Source organism: Daphnia pulicaria, chromosome 8, assembly GCF_021234035.1.
Source record: "Daphnia pulicaria isolate SC F1-1A chromosome 8, SC_F0-13Bv2, whole genome shotgun sequence".
Classification (NCBI taxonomy): Eukaryota; Metazoa; Arthropoda; class Branchiopoda; order Diplostraca; family Daphniidae; genus Daphnia; species Daphnia pulicaria.
In genome coordinates, this window is record NC_060920.1 from 12,863,024 (window position 1) to 12,883,235 (window position 20,212).

Genomic DNA, 20,212 nt, shown 5'->3' on the forward strand with positions numbered 1-20,212 from the left:
CGCGACATTTTTACGTTAACGATAAGTTATAAGTTTGGTATCAGAATCTTCAAACTCGAAAAGTAATTTCCAATTTTTACGACGCGCGATTTTGTGCCAATCATAAACATGTTTTTTGGTTACCTTTTTCAAAAATGGAAGCTTATTTCTTCAAGAGAATTGTCATTTATCACTAGCTCATCTAATCCTTGTTTTGTCACAACATTACAAGCATCTAAACTTAGTACCTTAACATTTTTGAAAATTCCATTTGCCAAAGCTTCTTGCAAAAAATCGTCAGTGAGCTCGTAACAAAATGATAGTTGAACCCTCTCCAGTAAAGGACAAGATAATAAATCAAATAGAATGTCATTGGAATGGTTGAAGCCGCAATGTAAAACCTTTAGTTCTTGAAAAATAATCCGTCCTTTATCGTTACGCATTTGGATTATCTCGTTTTCAGACAAGACACTTAAACTTTGACATTGCTTTTCGAACATCAGGGAGATTAAATGGGGACACAATTTGACGATTGTCCAAATGTCAACGAATGCAAAGAATGAAAGATCGAGAGATTGTAAAGAATTTCCGATCACCTTCAACACAGGAGCAACGCCCATATGGAAGGTAATTTCATCTCCAGTTGATTTGGAGTGGCCCATGATATAGAGTAATTGCAGGTTCTTCAAATTCGTTAAGCAAAGCAGATCAGCCGCACAAGTTCTTAAAAAACTAAAAATGGAGATCCATCTCAGCGAATGTGCAATCTGTCAATTCAAGAACTACGTGCAAATAAAAAACAAGTAGCCTAATTTCGTATTAAATCAATTAAACCTTGTCATGAAAATATACGTCATATTCTACACAAGATTCTTCGTGGTCTAGCACAAAAAGAGTTGGAGGAGTTCTCGAGCCAAACATGGTTAGATCTCTAGATAGTCATTAAAAAGAAAGCGGCTATCAAATCGCAAATTACAAACCGATTATTGAATCACTCTACCAACATTTTATGGAAATTTGGCGTATGCATAAAAAACAACACTGATAATTAACAGTGGTAGCCTCAACTATAATTTACTCCATACCTGTACATCATCAAACACATTTAGAAAATTTATTTGGGCAACGTATTTTCAAATTTTTCTAATTCTTCTTTAGCCTTTTTGTCGAGTTCATCTTCAAGAACTTGTTCTACTGCAATGACCTTGCATAATAGTTAAATTATGTTAAATGATTTATCATTACCATCCAAATATTTAAGAATAGTCTTTTTTTTTTAAATACCTCTGGTATATAAAACTGTAACATATTCTGAACTCCATTCTTCAGAGTAACCATTGAACTAGGGCAACTGGTGCAAGATCCCTGCAATTTTAAATAAACAATGCCATCTTTAAAGCCTTTAAAAACAAGATCTCCTCCATCTTCTTGAACAGTGGGCCGGATACGGCTGTCTAATAACTCTTTGATCATCAGTACGGTATCGTTATCTTCTTCGGTTCCATCTATTAAAAATTAAATAGTGCAAAGGGCTTAAAATGATTATTTAAATCTTTTTGTTTTGGATTTGTAGTTTATAGTACCTGTACTATCAGGTTGATTGGTTCCTTCAATTACTACTGGAAGTCCACTAGTGAAGAAATCCATTATAGTAGCAAAAACTTCGGCTTTTATAGTTTTCCAATCAGTTTCTTCATCAATCTTAAGATTATAATGATAAATTAACAGAAACCCATTAATTTAACAGACAAATTTACTTTTGTGATTGTGATGAAATCTGGACCAAGGAATACTGATTTGACACCTTCAATGCGAAACAGAAGCTTAGCTAAGGGTGAGCACTGGGCTGAAGATAGAGTAGGGAAATCCATCGTTTCAGATTCAAGAACCTAATAATGAATAGAATTTACATAAACAATGAGACAACTTCTTGGCAAAATCAAATACTGCAGGAATTAAAACTACCTGAACTCCGGGAAGGAATTTCAAACTGTTGGGATTTGGAGTGTCTTGTGTCTGAACAAACATACGACACTGTGAACTTGTGTGCAATCGTTGTATGCTTGAAAATGTGACAGCAGACATTTTTAGGGTAGTCTGATTTTCCTTAAATCTATTTTCAAGTGTAAAAAATATGACACAACATTATTATGATTTTACAAAGGCTCTCAAGCAATTTTGAAAATAACTGCTACACTTACGGATTAACACGCATCAAAACACTAGAGTAAACAGGGTTAACGTTTCTTGACATTTTGCTTCCTGATCTACAAGTTAAACCAAAAAGACTAATAATTTTTCCCCTATAAGCCATTTTCCCTTTAGCCTGAAATACTAGAAATTGAAGAACGATAACTAACAAACGGCTCTGCTTTCAACCTGCAACGTTTTGTCGTTTATTTTGTTATGTTTTCATAATTGCGTCTGCTAAAGCGCGTTGTTGCCAAATGTTTACAATCGAACTATAAGTTTTCAGTTTTCCACACATTTTTTACATTTAGAATTTAGGCATTAGGCATTTAGGTTTAGACAAATGCCCTCAAAAAATAGGATTGGAATAATTCAAAATTAATTCAATGTAAGGGAATTGTACGAATGTGTCAATTTTCAATCAACAGAAAAATTGTATCCTGAGAAACTGTTAAAAATGTTGAAATTTTAACGCGCCATTTCAGGATCACCCTCTGTTTTGGGGGAGTAATTAGGTTTTGCATCAAAGAGGGTGAGCACAGGTATATAAACATCAGAAATGTGTGAAGACCCTTAGTTGAGCTTCTCTCAACCTCGGTACTGTTTATAAATCGCCATGGGTAAGTTATTATTATTATTTAATATTGTGGTGTATAATTCAAACAAACCATCGCGTAGTCCATTGTTTACATTCTTTGCCTTATTTAATCTCTCGTCTGCTTATTTTTTTTTTTTAATTCTGTAATTAAGAACTTCTTGGTCTTTTGAAACTTTATGCTTAAACAATAGTTATGTTTACTGTTTGAAACGCCCTAGGACGATTCGGATTCATTCTTTCACTTGTTTGTTCTGCTAATGACTAGCGTTGTTGATGTCTCCTGTGGCGTCGTCAAACCTGGATACGGGATCGGAGTGGCGTCATATTCAAAACCTTCTTCTACTTACGGCGAGAGCTACACGACAACCAACACGCCTTATCAGGTACGTCACTGCAGATGTGAAGTTTTAAAAAGAGTCATATTTATACCCAGATTTGTTTTTGTTATTTATAGAAATACGAAACGACTACTGTCAAGTCGAATTCGTACTACTCCACGCCGGCTCCTTCGTACTACCCGTCAACGACTTGTCGTTATTTTGCGCCGTCTTATTCCACTGCTGGCTACAAAACTGAGGCTCCAGCTTATTACTCGACGACAGCTTCTTACTTCTCTGCTCCATCTTACGCCTCTCCTAGCTACAAAGCTGAAGCCGAATCCCATTACGCAACAACGGCTACTCATTATACTTCAACAGCTGACACCACTCCTGGCTACTATACCACAGCTGGTTATCACCACGAGAGTGCTGCCTATTTCGCTTACACAACAGCTGCTCCTCACTACGATGTTGCACCAACTTATGGAGCTGAATCCGACCATCACGAGTACGAGCCCTTCACAAAGAGTTCTTCTTATTCTGCGCCAGATTATACCACTGATGGCTACCGGTACGAAGAGCATGGTTACCATACCACTACTTCTAGCTACGCATATGGACCTGCTCCCTTCACCACAGGGGCTCCTTACCAAGCTGCAGCGAGCTACTATTTCCCCAGCGATCACTATAGCCCATACGACCTGGAATCTACTCCCGGTACCCATGAAGAATCTTCTTCCCACGACAATGCCGGCGATTTACCCGAGGAAACTGATTCATACTACTCAGCTGCTACGCCGTCCTACCAGCAGGACTCAAATTCTGAATATGACGCCAACAAAGTTACGCGGTACCTGCAAGAGAGTCCAACTTACTACACCACAGCCCCATACACTAGTACAGGATATTACACCACCGCAGCTCCTTCCTACTACACCACCAAACATGCCAGTTCAGTCTTCCAGTCTCCGCATTATGAAGAGGAACATCCAAACTACTACGCTCCCGCCTACACAACCGGCAAGCCAACCTATTACACCACAACCCCGTCTTTTAGGTAGTACGTTGCCCCGGTTCCTAACTACTACAGCCAACCGACTACTAGATACTACTACGAGAATCCTCCCTACCCCAGCAGCAAACCAGCTTCGAGCAACGGTTACCAGCCTCGGCAGTCTTTTCTTACCTATAGCTCATACCCATCATATCAGATGAATTATCAAATGGCGCCAACTTATTACAGATATGTTTACTAGTGTCGAACTTTGAGTTAAACAAAAACATGTTGTTTAGATGAAACTGCTATTTCTATCCATCACATGTATGCGTGCCCAGTTTCAACAGAGTTATTTATCAATTCAGCCAGTTAGTGTTTATTATATCATTCAATCTTACCAACATTTATTTTAGCTTAATTAAAAAAAAAAAAAAAGCTGCAGAAATCGGATAAAGTGATGCGTTACTTATTCTTCACATTACGGCCACATACAGCAGACCTCACAGCTGGTGCAATCGACTGCAGCTGTGTCGAGTGTTTGCAGACTTGTCCTACATAAAGCTATAGTTGCAGCACTTCTCACTAGTGTCATTTTTTTTAGAAATAAAAACGGTTCAAGACTAAACAAGAGCGAGAGGTAGGACAATCATAGCTGGTTGGTAAGCCGAGTCACGCGCGAACATGTTCCAACTTAAGACGGTAAGAAAAATGTTATTTCCCACTTCGTATTTTAGTATAATATAAATGTTACCTTATTGTTAGTCCATTTCTCACCGTTTCTCACAAAATTTTACAATTACACATACTTATATAGTTACACATCACCTTAGGTACTGCTAATCGCTAGCATATGCGCAGTTTTACTAATAATAACTACTTTTGGTGAGGAAATCAACACCGACAGAATGTTCTACAAGACCAACAACGGTAAATAGTAGTTTGTTTGTTTTTCAGCTGAATTAATGCGTTAATTTTCTCATCCCTTACTGAATGTAGTTAAATGCACTCCAAACACTACTGTTACCATGTTAGGACCATACCCTTCAGTAAACTGCACAGCGTCACCCTATGTTTGGTGTAAGCGATATCTAGGTATTTGGCATACTGCTGGTTTCTTCTGTACCTCATTTGTATAATTGCGAAACTGTACCTGTAATTTCTACATGTTACGACAAAATTATCAGCAGTTTGACTATCAAATTTACAGTACCCTCCAGCTCGCTTTGTTCCCATATATCCAAGTTAAAATCTGACGCAAATCACCATCCTATTAGCTATGTCACTCCGTGGCAGTTTGTCAATAAATTTGAATACACACAAGCTTGTTGATTGAATATTACTGAGATCGATTTTTTAATAACTAAACAAATCGCTACACTTTGCTGAATGTAAGTTTCTGAAAACGCTCTCTATACGACCAACTCTAATACTTTCTAAAATTTTTCAAAATATACCAGATTGATTTTACAAAAAAAATTTACTTTGAACATGATTTTTGAAATTTAATAAATCAGGTAGCATTTCTTTCTAGAATTTACTAAGAACGCTCGTTATTAAATTATAATATTAAGGAAAAAACATGTTAATTCTTAAATTGATAATTGAATACATTCATAAATTGATGTCCTTTAACAAATAATAAAAATGTGACACTGTGACCCCCATATCAAATGTGCTGTGCTATTTGAGTGATAGTTGAACTATAGAGACTAATCTGTAGTTCTGTACCCGACTTTAATATTGATGGTATTGTCTTAAGGTCTTACTCAGATAGTGACTAAGAATTTAAATTTCATAAATTATGCCCATTCTTTTAACTATGCTTTGACAATGTTATCTATTTTATATGCTTATCAACAAATTATGCATAAATACCTTTACTAATCATTCATCGAAAGAATTTCAGACGGTCAAATAGATTCACTTTACGGGATTGATGCGCACGTTTAGACGAAGCCTTCTTAATTTCACGAGTGAGCCTGTTTGAATCGTGCCAAAATAAAATAAATAAACAGCATGATGATGTCGAGACAGTCGTTTGAGACCTGTGACATTATAACAAAAACAAATTTTCAAATAGCTTAGATTATGAAAATATAACCTCAGATTGAAATGGGAATGTGGTTTGAAAATGGGGGATGCGGGATTAAAGTTTAAACCTTTTTCTTTTCGTTAAAAGAACTCTGTGTATGTATGTTAAATCAAAAATTCAAAATTCATCATTTTAGCTGTTACAAGAAAGAATAGCACATGTTTTGGTCAAGTCAAGACTCAAAGAGTATCGAATATAGACGCTCTGCACGGGACCCCGAATCCCTAAAATGTTTGGCGTTGAAAGTTCTTCCTGTATGATTGAATTTAATTGTCATGCGATCAATATATTCATCAACGATAAAAATTAAGTATAAAAGTCGAACATAATTATTAAGGGAAAAAAATCACGAGCCTTTGTTTTTACTCAAAACGATTTTTGTAGATACCGAAATATTTAATTTATGTAGCCCAAGCTCTTTGAGTATAGTGCACAGCTACGGAACCTGACCAAACCCAATCAGAGTTAGTAGAAGATGGAAAAATCGTATGCGCGAGCTGATGAAGAGACGCAGACGTTTATAATATAAAATTGATAGACTATAGAGTATATTACTGAAAAATGATATGATTAATGTAGCAGGGCTGATGACTGAAGACTGCCGAAAGGTCATGATTTAAGTTAGCTAGCATCAGCAGTCGATGGTGAATCACCCTCAAAGGCAGATGACCTGGGAGTGGAAGCGTTGGAGAGGATGTCATCCAATGTTTTGTGAGCCGGATCCTCACCGCCAGGGAACAATTTTCGTGTCGCCTCGATCTGCTCGTGCAAAACCTTGTAGGAATCTTCCAGGTTTTTCATGGCTTCGACCGCCTTCTGCATGTCTGCTTCGATTTGCTGATGTTCGGCGGCTCGCTTCTCTTCCGCATGGATGACTTGATCGACAACCTCGGCGCTCTTATTATTTTGCGTTGCTGCGTAAGATTCAACGTGGTCGACTATGAACTCGGGTAAGAAAATGTCCAATCGTGACGGTTTCGAATAGTTGGATACGTCAAGGGGCACTAGCGAAGAATCTGCCAGCTCCTCATCGGCATTCTTATTCTTTTCCTTATTATTTTCAGCTCGTTTAGTGCGACCATTACGACTGCGACTCCGATAACTGCCGACTTTCCTATCGGTGGTGACTGATGGCTTTTTCAGGTTGTTAGTCGTACTACTGGAACTGGAAATGGTACGAGCGTTGGCAGTGCCCACATTGTTGAGAAGGTTGGGTGAATCTGCATCAAAGTGATTGTCTTCTTTCACTTGATTGGCTGCTACAGGTAATTGGTTGCTGGTTTTGATCAAATGTTCGGCTAGGTTGACAAAGTCTTGCAAATCGAATTTGCCGTATGGTCCCTATCCATTTGAACATGTCATTCAGATTGCCTTTGTAATGAGAAATTGAAATCAATGTATAGTACCTCGATAGGAACAAACTTGTTGATGGCGAATTTCTCCTTGTAATTGAGAGGGCCGTGCATTGCCGTTTCGACGACTTCGTCCATGTCTGTACGATACTCGGCAGCCTGTTTGGGCGCATAAGGAGCGTAATCGCCGAAAAAGTCGCTCGAGTTGGCCGTCCTTTTGTAAAGATTGTTGGGCACGTGAGTGAGGATGTTGTACAGACCGTTCAGTCCCGGGAAACCTGCCAAACCCCCCCAAAACAATGAAAAGTTGAAGAATGCCATCAGCCGATTGACATTTGTTGTTGACACGATATACCGGCTCCAATGAGATACGCGTTGAGGTTGTCGATGTATTCTTGGCTGAGGACGACAGGACGGCGAGTCGGGGTCGGCTTCACTTTACCGGAATGAGGATACAGCGGCGAACGATGAGGACCGGTAAACTGGCCGGCGTAGACGCCACTGCTCAAAGCTTCTCTCAGCATGTGAATGGCCACTTGATTGACTGTTATCCCGTCCTTGTTTGGATTGCCCGAGCCGATATGAGCAGCATGATGGCCGTGGGGTATGGGTTGGACTAGAGTTGGTGTTTTCTATTTGACAAGCAGAACAAACAGAGCTAGTTGGGAAAAATTTGAATTTGTAACATTTTAAAAACGAAAAGAGTTTTATTACCGGTACGTGCGAGTTGTGAGGATCGGCCCATTTGGTCAGATCAACATACGGAATGATGGAAGATTTGCAACTGACTCGGGGATTGCTGAGAAATGGAAAATATGTAGTTAGTATAAACCAGTCAAATCAATCAGGAATTAGATTTTAAAAAACCCAAGTTTCAACAATACTAAACTCACATTTCGTGGTCAGGCAGCACGAGTGGGTAGGTCTGGATGGTCTGGATCAGATCGGTATTGTCGCAAAGTACGCGAGCCAAACGTGTTTTGCGGATCTCTTCCAACTGCTGCGGAGTGAAAGACGACGGCTGGTTGTCCAGTTCGTACCAGAAGCGGTCGCCAACGCGAACGCTGCTGAATTGCGTGGCAATGACACAAGCAAAGGTGGGACCTAGAAGACTGCCCGGCAAAGCCCGTTCCGACACACCACCGGACCACAGGTCGATGTCGTGCGGAGTTCTCAGAGTGGCGGCGTAGCGATAAACTGTGTCGTTGCTCATCGAGCCGAGAAGGTCTTCCCAGGTGTGGACGGGGGATAAGCCGCAAAATTTGCGGAATTCCGTGTAGCCGGGCAATCCCACTTCTCGATTGCGCTGGAGATTGAAGGCCGTCAGGTCGACACCATGTCGCTCTCCCGGTTTGCGGAACAGCAGGGTGGTGACTTGAGCCGTAATGAAATTGTCAAAGGCTAAAGCGGGCTGGTTCGTCATTCCAATGTAGTACTCGTCCAGCACGCCAGGCTCGTAGAGCTGATAGGGTTGACGGATCAGGTCCGCTAGCGGAGTATGCGTGACGTAGCGATGGGCTTTGCTCCATCGTTCGACATTAGTCGGCAGAATGGTGTGGCCGAAACGGAAAGCTGCTGCGGCGAATGAGGCCATGATGCCCGGATTGACCGTTTGGTCGTATCCGTTCCAGTAACCCTAAAATGATGAGAATGTCATGACAATATAATCATTCATCAAAATCAATGGCCCATTCTTTGCTGGTAAATGGTAATACCTCTTTCTGGAGTAGGAGACCAAACTTGGCAATCATGTCTTTGCCCAGCACGACGGGCAAGAATTCGTTGTAGGTAATGTGCTGGATCATGGCGATGACAATATTTCTCGCTTCCTATTGGTCCACATTTTTTGAAAACGGGATTATTATGAGACCTAGTTATCGATCACGACGTTCTAGTATTCGAAAAAGAATCGCTGACCTGGTAAAGGATTTCGTCGTCCCAATGAGGATTGATGCGATGCAATTCGGTGGCGATTCGATTGTGTTCACGTGCCCACAAGGTGTGCATGCACGTTAGAATGAGTTGTTCGTTGACTCGGATTTCGCCTGCATAGACATTGGTGTCAGCGAGTTAAAGGAATTGCTTGTTACATATTTGAAAGCAACTGATTTTCTATGATGATATTACCGCCGTCGAAACAGAACTTGTTGCCATTTTCGGCTCGATGAGTACAACCCTCATCGGGGATGTCCGTCTTGGCTGGAAGGAGATCCATCAGCCCATAAGGTCTCAAGACCGGATTCATTCTGAGTTGTCCACCATAACCGGAACGTAGTGACCTACGACCATCAAAGATATTTATCATTAAGTTATCTGAGCTTCAACTCTACCAGAAATATTTAAAAAAAAGACGTGACAAAGGGAAAGAAAAAGCGGCAATGAAGGTGGGCGAATAGAGAGAACAATCAATCAAAAGTGAAAGATGATTTGGTTATACCTGGCGAACGATTCTCTGACGCCGTAAACAGTGTTGGCGTCGATCGTTGCAGTTAGCAGATTGAATTGAGTCCTAGAACCTTTTGAACGACAGCAACAAATAAAGTGAAAACAATTGCGTTAACTAGACAAGCTGAGCTGGCTGGCTGACGGTGATGAAATTGGAAAGTTACTATCTTTTATGACTATTAAACCTACCTAATCGGCAACCGTGACGAACGCCGGGGAATCCGCGAACGAAATCGATGCAGCGCACACCGAATCGGCTGAAGAATTCGTCGTTGGCCGGCACGTCGATGTTGAAACAATATTTGTTGGGCGGGGAACCCAGAGGCGGTCGGCAGCATTCTTCGAATTCATTGCGATCCAGCGGATCTGTTGTTATTCACATCACACAACGCAGCCAAAATAAAGATCAAACATTCAAAAGGGAGAAAAGGGAAATTGTTATTTCAACGGACTCAGCATGGTGCCCGTCAGGGTAAAGTCGTGATCCATAAACTGTCCCCAAGAGACCACTAAAGTTGTGGCGGCGTGATCGTTGAGAGTTTCCTCGATATGCACGAGTGACGTGACTGAGCGGGCGCCGGGCAACGGCAGGCCACCGTAGCCGATGCGCGGCTCCGAGATGCCGTCGCTGTAAGCTGGCGGCAGTAATCTTTTTCAAAAGACCAGCATGATTAACACTCACAGAATCAATTGAACGTAGATTCTTTTTACCTGGTAAATGTAGTGAGCCGGGCACCCCATGTGGGGTTTTGGAGGTTATTGCATAAGCCGTCGAATCGCCGGTACTTGCCGGGCGTGCAGTGGAGTGGCGACATGAAATCGGGGCAGTACTTGAGCAGGTTCGTCTTGTGGGTGTCCAAAAGCGGAAGTTGGTTTTCGATCTCGTGCGGTGTCAGGCCGTACCTTGGTGGCGAAAAATTTGGTTTACTGGTTTGAGTTTGTTGTTCTGTGGGTTATTAATTTATTATACCTTCTGGCAAGGATGCGAGCTGTTTCTAGAAAGACTTCGCCGACCGTAGCCAACTGCTCCGGCATCCATTCTTCTTCCGGCGTTTCAATGCGCAGGTAATGAAGAGCTTGCGCCAGAGCATGATCGACAGCCGAATAGGTGATGCAATTTTCTCCATAGCCAGAACTGCGTTTTGATTTGTTTTGATCAAGATGATGAGAATGGATAAATTTTTTTAAAAGAAGATAATTGATTTGAATGAGCTGTAGGATTAATTACCCCACACCGAAGAAGATGGATTGTGTGTGATCGTAAAGGCTGGAACGGCTAAGCACCAAAGCGCAAGCATCTTTTCCTGCATTGTAATCCGCCCCGAGAGCCGGAAGCGGTGCATCCAATCTGCCGTAGTCTAATCCAAGTCCAAGCGACGGTTGAAATCCACCCGACGGATGTAATACGGCTGTCTGCACTACCGGAGTGGACGGAGAGAATAGGAGCAAAGTCCACAAAATAGGCGCCAGCACCATAATCAGCATAGCACACGTTTTCGACGTCGTCGTCATCATTTTCTGAATTGTAATAAATTCTCCTTGAAGTCAGCAGGATGTGGCGGATGTGTTGAAACCAGTTCACTATCAAAATGAATCAAAAAGGGAATCGATAAACAATTCAAAAAGGATCGACCAATAGTGTTGTTGTTGTTGTGCTGCAAGTCGAGTCGGTTAGAGAATTGGTTTGTGTGGTCGACGGTGTGCAGTATTTATACCAAAAGAGCCTTATCTTTAGTCTCTAGCAGTAATAAAGCAATTAGAGGCGTGCTTGAGAGGGTGTGAACAATTTTGAAAACAAAAAATCGGATAAAACACAAACAAATAACGAAAAGTCGAATCAAAAAATTCGATAACAGTGGAAAATGGGTGGAGCCAATACAGCGGGACCGGAGGTAGGGCTACTACAGTCTCCGTATACTACAGATCCTGTGGAACATTATACTTCTCTCACGCCCTGAGGGCAACAAAGCGCGTTTTAGAATAATAATACCAAGCGAACAATAACGGGCACTATACACGAGACGATTCGTGACACCCGATCAAGCTTGGGCCAAATGTATCAAGCTTTGTGTTATTAGATATACCGTAGTGTTTTTGGTAACACGCAGTTAATAACAATGAAAATAGATAGTAGCGACGTGCTAGAAAATCAGGGCAGTAGGCTATCAAATTAAGCGTCGGGTTCACTTTGAAAATCTATACGCCGCGAATTCATCAAAAAAACTTTCTCCCGAACGGACGACCAAGAAATCTATCCATCCCGTGTTTGGGTCTATATTAATCAAGACTTGATTGCCATGAAATTGAAGAGTGTGTTATACAATAAATATCCAAGTGGCAATTTAAGGACTCACTGCGAAGTGATGATGTGATGGCAGAATTAAAAAAGGCGAAGTGAATCTTTGAGGAACAAACTGGGTAATAACAGGACTGGTCGTTTAGGTGAACTTTCGTCGACTGAAGGCTCATCCCAACAATCTCCAGAATCGCAACGAAACAGCGCAGCAAAATGAAGAGAGAAATTTCCTTTTATTTGGAATCAAGTCTCTTGTTGTCAATGGCCTTCGTCTAAACCAGTGGATTCTTCATCAAAGAAGAGAAGAGGGTAGTAGAGTATAGATTCAGGTCGTCGGGCAGGTTGTCTTTGTTAACCGAGTTGAATGGGGCCAATTCTCCGCTTAGCTTCCGCCTCCTTATCCCCTCCATCTTCTCCGGCATCAGCTGCTGGTGGGAGTCGTTTCGCTGGTTGAGTCCAGCTTCCCTATCCTGATTATTATAACTGTGCGTATGCATTGTAGGGCCTATTAGTGGCTCTCATTGATTTCTAACGGGTCACGTTGCAAGGCGACGTGACTCTTCCAGCGGCACAAGAGAAATGAACACGGTGAAATTAAAAGGAAAGAAAATGAGATGAAATGTGGTCACCCACTAGATTTGATTCGAGTTTGGAAGCGGACAAGTTCGATTACATGAGAACAAAAAAGAAAGTCACGCGGTCATAATAAAACACAAAAAGGTCTTAAAGGTGCCAAAGGATGAAGCAGCGCTCAATTAGAAAAGTCACTGGGTTCGGGTTGGCATGGGATCAGGGCGTGGGAAACTGCCGATTGGCGAATGTAAACTTTACTTACTTTTAAAAGTGTACACGTGCATCACAACTCACAATCCGAGTGAAGGTATATATTCAGCAATATTACGAGTACTGCACACCTGCCCTCCATTTGACGCTCCATTTCCTCGTTGAAAGCCAAAGCTCTATAAACATTCACCTTTCTCAAATGGCCCATTGTCTCTGTCTGTGTTCTATAGGCCTAGCCTATATGTTGCACTTTACTGACCAGGAAAGTCATGAAGGGGAACGGCCGAAGGAACGACATCCAATCCCTGCAATCAAAAATGAAAAAAATAATTTTAAAAAACAGTTTTCCGTTTTGTTGAAAAGTCTTGGAAAATATTCAAAAACAATAACTGGAATAGGGAGCAAGCCAGGCAACATCACCACTGTTAATAATTCATTGATGCAAAGTGCAAACAAATGAATTAACAGCATCGTCACAGCTTTCCATCTTATGATTTTCGTAACAAGTTTCTCTTGATGTGATGCTGGAGTTAGACTTCCAACTGTAGCGTACTATGCTGCAATAATTAGATCAAGACGCTTATATACATAACAACAAGGTTTTCAATGTCGCCCTCTTCTACTTTCCTAGAAAGTTCACTTCACACTTCCGGCTTCCCAGTTAAATCACTTTTGAAATGCTGCTGCTCATTGTGCATACGGAGAAGTGAGGCGGTTTCAAAAGCCAAATGTTATTTCAACAGACTCAAACCTTTTCTGCATGGAAATGGCTCGTGCAGAAAATACCACCACTCGTGGTGGTGGCTTACATAATAAATGAATCATTAAGTATTCATTGGCAAGCGACGACGCGGTTCAGAAATCACAATTTGTTGCCTTAAACTACGGATGACGACAAGGTCGACCAAGCTCATTTGGGTAATATCGAATCCATTCGACAACCAAAATCGTATGAACATTCATTTTTCAACATTCACTATTTTGACTATTAATTCTTACTGTATCACACTTGTAACGTCTACGATAAGTGACTTATCAAAATCAACCAAATGGATTTGACGGCTTCAGCATTTCATTTTGGTCGATTGATTTGCCTCTTTAGTAGCAGCGCCCAATTCTTCTGCGCATCCGTAAACATTGAAGGAAAAAGAAAGTCATCGTGACATTTAGAAATTGCTCTCTGCTGTCGATATCCTGTTGATCCAGTTACTTTTTTAGGGGGGGGGATTTCTGCTGTTAGATAACGATGGTGATCGATGGGCTTTCCCTTTTTCTCTTCCCTTCAAGGAAGCGGAACCCGAAATTCGGATACTCAAATAGCAAAAACGGCCTTTAAATCAAAACAAGCGTCGGGGTGTCGGATGCCCGAATTTAGACTATGTAAAAACAAATAAATAAATAGACACAAAAACGGCTTAAAAGGCAAATACCTGTGAATGTGAAGTTATTTGCATATAATAGTCTTTTAATCGAGAGCTGCACCCAAAACAATAAGACAAGTCGTCGATTTATACTTAACTTGTAATTGCATCGACACACAACAGTATAGGGCACAGCGGTCCCCGATCAAAAGCAACGCCAAATTTATCGTTAAAAGACTTTCCCTTCTCCCTTTTTTTCTCTCACTCTCCATCGAACGCGGGAGACTGTGTCGAATTTGGAAAGTATGCGAACTTCTGTTCACTGTGCTGTTCTCCTGCTGTCCATTCATATAGATTATGCGTGGGACGTTTATTTTCTTTAACTTGCTGGTGCCGCGAAACGAGCAGCAGTGCTGCGCAATTCACTACGCGAACTGAAAATCAATTAGATTCCAGTCAGCTGCCGTGTAGAAACTTGCCGTTGGTGCTGGCAAAACAATCAACCTACTAATCATTAATACTACTCAGGATCGGCAACCAACCAAAGAGATTCTACTTCTTCTTATTTTCATAAAGGCGATGACAGCCAATTATCTACGCCCTTCAGTTAAGTCTACAAGTGTGCAAAATTTATGTGGACTATTTACGCTATACTGATGTGTGGTAATCGTCTCTTAAGAATTCATTTATCCCAAATTTTCATTTCATCTCCACCAAAATTGATTTTCTGTTATAATTATATCTGATTCAATTTGAGATCAATGTCGCAGTCTTGTTTGATTTCCCTCCTGTCATATGACAAGCACAATTTTCTCATTACGCATATTGAATTGCCTATAGGCCTACACGTAATTATGAGCGTTTGATTGCTTCATACAGCACAACATCCTTGAAGTTTCTTTTCACAATTGGCACACAACAAAGTGCTCGTCAAATCCAGGAAATTAATCATGAAGGACGTTGGTACCGTACAACCCTTCCAAAACTAATATTATATACTCCATGAATTCAAATACAAGATAAGACCTACATTAGCAATAATAATTGCTGGGGCGCACAAGAAAAAGGTATAACAAGAGGATAATAATAATAATAATAAAAAATAATGATAACAACGAGACAGAAAACGCGCGGTCGTTGCACTAGAAGCGGATGGCAGTGACTGGATGCGGAACGGATTGCAATCCGCAAACGTGGAACAACATAAAAGCGCCAGAAAATAAAAAGAGACCCACCCAAGTGGATGTGGCGGCCACGACTTTGTTGGCGGGGGAGCATCCAACAATTGAACAACTGATGACTTTTAACGCCGCTCGAAAATTCAATGGCCGCAATCAATATAAGAGTCAAGGGATCGTGACACGCGGGGTTCTTTTGACTTTCTTTCCAGCATTATTATTACAGACGTGAAACGACTTCCTGATTTTGTTTTTTCCTATCGAACGAGAGCACTCAATGGCGGGGGATAAAAAGTCGGGGAATTTTTCGAGTTATTTTGAAGGAATTGCGCAAGATTCCACGCCCTGAAAGTGCTGACTGTTGATGGACCAACTGATATTACATGACCCACAGCATTGTCTCAAATCGAATTCTATTAAAGGAATCAAGAAACAAGTGAAAGGTTTTTTTTTTTCTGCGAGTGAGCAAACAAAAGAGTCCTTTCATAACTGCACTAGTTCAAATTGAAAGGGACGAAATCGGGGCAGTGTCAATAGCATAGAATTAGCAAATGATTTTAGGTAGCAAGAGAAAGAATCTATACTGCAGTGAAGGTTCGTGTCATCGTGTCACGAACATTACAAAAGTTGACTTGAATTTCCATAAAGAAATTATAATTCGCCATGAAATTAAAATGTACATCTGGATTGTTATTGAGTCAACCTTCTGCGTGGATCATCGCCTTATGAGGGAGAAGGAGAACGTGCTGACTCGTTACAACCCTTAATACACGTTTGTTGACTCACGATTTCACTCGTATAGTTTCAAGTATAACCTGACCTTTACTACTGATGGCAATAAAGAGAGATGAATTACTTATCAAAAAGAATCATTCGAAGTTAAATGGAGGAATCAACTTGATGTGTTGCAAATAAAAAAATTTCTAAATTTTAATAAGAAACAAAGTCGAGTCAGACATGAGTCAAAGCACATACGAATCATTGCGGCGAACCGCTCTGACGTGAACCGCGAATGGTTTGACTCAAATTTCATCATTCTACTGGGAATCGAACCCTGAGCCCATCGCACCGTATTGAGCAACGATAACCATTGGGCTACACTGGTCTACGATGGCACATTTAAAATTCAAGGTTTCATCTTTTTCGTAATTTAAGCTCGCTTACATTATTACAACGGTAAAAATATAGAAAAGAAAAAGAATACATTACAATCAAGTTGTCACTCCAGGGATGACTAGGTAAATTACTGGAGCTACTATACACAGTATCCGTAGAAAATGAAATAGACAGGACCGTAGATGAGTCATCCTTGACTTCATCGTCAGGTTGAGAAACTTCAAATTGGCTCTCAATAATAAAAAATCGTGACCAAGAGATGCCAGCACGAGGTATATACCAAAAGTGCTGGCGTGAAAATGCAACTAATCTTTTTGACATATTTACAAAGTGCAGAACTGGGTTCGAAACCACAAAGTCTTTAAGTGGTGAACATTCTAGCCAGACAATAAGTCAGCTAGATACACTCTACTCCATCCAAGTACTGACCTGTCACTTTCCATCAGTTGCAAAGAGAAACACCTCAGCAAAAGAGCAAATACTTTCCTCCTTGTATCCTTCCTTTTCATCGGATCCTTTTCCAAATAAAACTCATAATTGTTGCGCAAAGGCCACGGCTTGATTTTCTCTCTAAGCATCCACTAGACATCATTCCATCGCTCAAAGTCGTCGCCTTGAAACGAATGAAAACGAAATTTTCTCGCTAGATTCACTTTCCAAATTTATCCGATGGACTATGCCAAAAAATTTTCGATCCCAAAATATACCAGAGAATCGACAAGGAAAACTCTTGTATTTGACTAATTCAAACCAATCGTCGTTAATTAGCGACTCAAATTACATTTGAAATCGTAAGCTGGCTCAAATGTTCATTGTGGTAATTAGATGTAGCTCATTTTTACCCGTTTGTCGTCGGTTTAAACCAGTTTTCAGTAGTAACGTTTAGCCTCTATTAGAAAGTACGATCCCGAGCGCTATAACTGACTTGAAAGGCAAGGGGGAAAATGGAACCAACTCAGTTATACCTATTATTTATTGGAATTCTTGATTCTTCATTGACGATTTTCAGAATCATTTTTACGTTTCTTGTTCTTTTCCACTGGGAAAATTCATTGTAGTCTTTGTTTGGCCGTTTTATTTTGTTAATTTATTTACGTTTTAGTTCGAACGACTTTCTAATCATCGACGGGTGATGATCGCGTCAAGGGTAGATAACTGTAAGTATTCTTCTTCTTCTTTCTTCGTCGCAAGTCTGCGCAGAGTGCTCATTTAAGCGTTAGATGGGAGTCCCCAGCGTTAACAACCAAACCGTTTGTCGATTGGCTGTTGAGACAGAGCCCGGGCTCTCAATAATAAGTGAGTCTACTCTCACTTTTTCCCTTTGCGACTATGGACAGCACACACACAGCTCTGCTGGCCAATAATGATAATCAAAAACCCAAATTGGGTTACGCTGCTGGATAAACCCTAGAGTCAGGAGCGTAGTTGATAGCTTCTTTATTTCGTCGAATAATCGTAGGAGTTGGCTGTGACGAGTTGGATGGCGACAATGCATTAGGCACAAATAGGCCAGCCGGAACAAACTCTATTCTTCCCGTAACAGTTTTCAGGTACTTCCCCCTCCATCGGGAACGAAAAAATCGCCACCTAGCGAACATTCAGCAAAGGCTTTATTCGATTTTTCTAGAGAAAAATCCGCTTTGGAAAAAAAAAAGAAATTTCAAAATTGCCGCCTTCAAACTTTCAAGAAAAACGCACGTCCATTTTCTTCTGGGAAGAATTACAAACCAATGTTGGTTCCGATCGGATAGAATCATTCAATGACACTTCGTTAAGTGCATATAAAGAATAAATAATGATAAGGAGCTCAACATCATGATGCTGCGAGAAATAACCACATTTCTCGCATATGCTGACAGTTGCATTGGATGGCAGGCACGCGCGTTCATTCTAGTGCCGTGTCATCATCGACCAAAAGTGCTGCTGAAACTTCCAAGAAAAAACACTTTTTTTTTCTTCTTACAAAATTTCGACTCGTTGAATAAGTGGCCTGATAAGCGTCGTTCAGCGGTACAGGTGGCAATAGAGTGTACTTGTATTCAAATGAAACAACAACCGTGATGAAACCAAGTGAAAATGCAGGACAAGGAATCCTGTCATGATATCTATTTTAGTTACCGGTATGCTATTCCATGCCTAACAAACAATATGAGCTACAGCGAACAGCGAACATCAGCAGACATTCAATGCCTGGCGTCAAGGTATCTCTATGGCAAAATCAGCAGGACGGCAATGAATGCCTTCGTGTTCATATAGTTTTTTAGTCCCTTCCAACATTCTAGAATTGGAAGTAAGAAAGTCTGCAAAGAGTTGCCTCTAATATCGACTTAGGTTGGGTAGGTTGCCAATATTCCCTCTGACTTAACACTAGAAAGTCTCACGCTTAATGGGGAGGAATTTTTTAGATGAAAAGAAAAGAGACCCAATCCTGTTGATCAGCCAACAGAAACGGATGTTTCATATATCTATCAAACAGTTCATTTTAAGACTGAGGCAGTTATGTTAACCAAACATGAGAGATTTCAACGCAGCAATATAGAAACCAGGACTGTCCTTGGCGGTTTCTCTCAATCCCAGGACAATTTGTCAAAAAGTCAAAAAAGTCCACTCCATTTAGGACGACTCCATCCGAATGAGCAATTACAAGGCACTCCATAAAAGAGACTACATTTATTCTAATGTAAAAAGAATCGAGTCAAATACGGAATCGATCCAACCCTATACGTCCCGCAGCATATATTTACATTTCCCTCCGATGACAGACTAGACGTATTATCTATAATTGTGGACAGCTACATCAGGCCGACTGTAATTCTCTACGCCAGAACCTACAAGGAAAGATCAGCCAAAATCAGAGTCCAACTCATCGTCGGGAAATAATTCTTCTCTTCTCAAAACTCTGAATGTGTTATTCATTGGAAAGTTGGGGTATTTCCCTAATATTCAACTTTTGGAGTGCAGATACTTTTGATTGTAAATTGGTCACATCACAGCGGTGCACGGCCCGTTGCTTGGCTTACCCGCTGTGAAAAGATCCCACCGCAGGTTTCACTCGGGAGAAATTTGACAATTTTGTTTTTCCCATTCCAACAACGATAGACGTTAAAGACGTTACCTTTTTTTATTTTTCTTTAATTCCGGCTCTCTCTTTCTATACTAGAAGGTAACATCCATCCAGCAGTACCCGTTGCACCCGATCCACCCAGCAGCAGTAGCAGCCTCAAGGGGACGCTTGATTGCCCAATGTGTATTATTGAACGAAAGTGCAAGCCTCAAAACTCAAGATTCTCCTTGTACTTAAGTTTGCTTAAGCTGCTGTTTAAGATGGAGGATTAGGGTTTGAATGAATTCGAATGAGTCACCAGTTACGACTTGAACTAGTGCCATCATCTGGGAGCAGCAACCAGTACATGAAAAAGGGACCATTCATGACCGACTTGGTTATAACACTTTGTTCATTTTTCTCCATCATAAGCACACACACGGGCTTTGATGGAGAAGAGTG

The 20,212-nt window shown here is 40.8% G+C and overlaps 3 protein-coding genes across 8 annotated transcripts in view; 1 reads left to right on the forward strand and 2 right to left on the reverse strand.

Annotated features, from left to right (window-relative positions):
• Positions 1-1,027: 1,027 nt before the first annotated feature.
• On the reverse strand, positions 1,028-2,396 carry LOC124311354 (NFU1 iron-sulfur cluster scaffold homolog, mitochondrial-like). 2 transcript variants are annotated; one of them, XM_046775807.1, is made up of 6 exons: positions 2,181-2,396; positions 1,945-2,095; positions 1,737-1,868; positions 1,563-1,680; positions 1,264-1,484; positions 1,028-1,183 (listed from the first exon to the last, which is right to left on the reverse strand). In XM_046775807.1, the coding sequence occupies exons 1-6, from the start codon at positions 2,291-2,293 to the stop codon at positions 1,094-1,096; spliced, it is 825 nt and encodes a 274-aa protein (XP_046631763.1). In that variant the 5' UTR covers positions 2,294-2,396; the 3' UTR covers positions 1,028-1,093. The 2 variants fall into 2 exon arrangements, with proteins under 2 accessions (XP_046631763.1, XP_046631764.1); XM_046775808.1 differs by having other exon boundaries at positions 1,945-2,092; positions 2,181-2,395.
• A 178-nt stretch (positions 2,397-2,574) lies between these two features.
• On the forward strand, positions 2,575-4,481 carry LOC124311956 (DNA-directed RNA polymerase II subunit RPB1-like). Its single transcript, XM_046776324.1, has 5 exons — positions 2,575-2,604; positions 2,655-2,676; positions 2,747-2,789; positions 3,033-3,150; positions 3,222-4,481. The coding sequence occupies exons 1-5, from the start codon at positions 2,575-2,577 to the stop codon at positions 4,146-4,148; spliced, it is 1,140 nt and encodes a 379-aa protein (XP_046632280.1). The 3' UTR covers positions 4,149-4,481.
• A 1,465-nt stretch (positions 4,482-5,946) lies between these two features.
• LOC124310872 (chorion peroxidase-like) overlaps positions 5,947-20,212 on the reverse strand; it is a 48,851-nt gene continuing 34,585 nt past the window's right edge. For 3 of the 5 annotated variants that reach the window (XM_046774978.1, XM_046774977.1, XM_046774980.1), the window contains exons 4-18: positions 13,105-13,357; positions 11,202-11,554; positions 10,944-11,108; positions 10,685-10,876; positions 10,426-10,622; positions 10,163-10,339; positions 9,966-10,044; positions 9,656-9,807; positions 9,446-9,573; positions 9,244-9,357; positions 8,422-9,164; positions 8,243-8,327; positions 7,884-8,160; positions 7,583-7,806; positions 5,947-7,517 (exon numbers count right to left, since the gene is read on the reverse strand). In XM_046774978.1, the coding sequence (XP_046630934.1) occupies positions 6,798-7,517; positions 7,583-7,806; positions 7,884-8,160; positions 8,243-8,327; positions 8,422-9,164; positions 9,244-9,357; positions 9,446-9,573; positions 9,656-9,807; positions 9,966-10,044; positions 10,163-10,339; positions 10,426-10,622; positions 10,685-10,876; positions 10,944-11,108; positions 11,202-11,488 (3,540 nt within the window). In that variant the 5' untranslated portion in view covers positions 11,489-11,554; positions 13,105-13,357 and the 3' untranslated portion in view covers positions 5,947-6,797. Of the gene's footprint in view, positions 7,518-7,582; positions 7,807-7,883; positions 8,161-8,242; positions 8,328-8,421; positions 9,165-9,243; positions 9,358-9,445; positions 9,574-9,655; positions 9,808-9,965; positions 10,045-10,162; positions 10,340-10,425; positions 10,623-10,684; positions 10,877-10,943; positions 11,109-11,201; positions 12,246-12,327; positions 13,063-13,104; positions 13,358-20,212 lie in introns of those variants that run through there. The other 2 variants (XM_046774982.1, XM_046774981.1) reach the window with 2 other exon arrangements.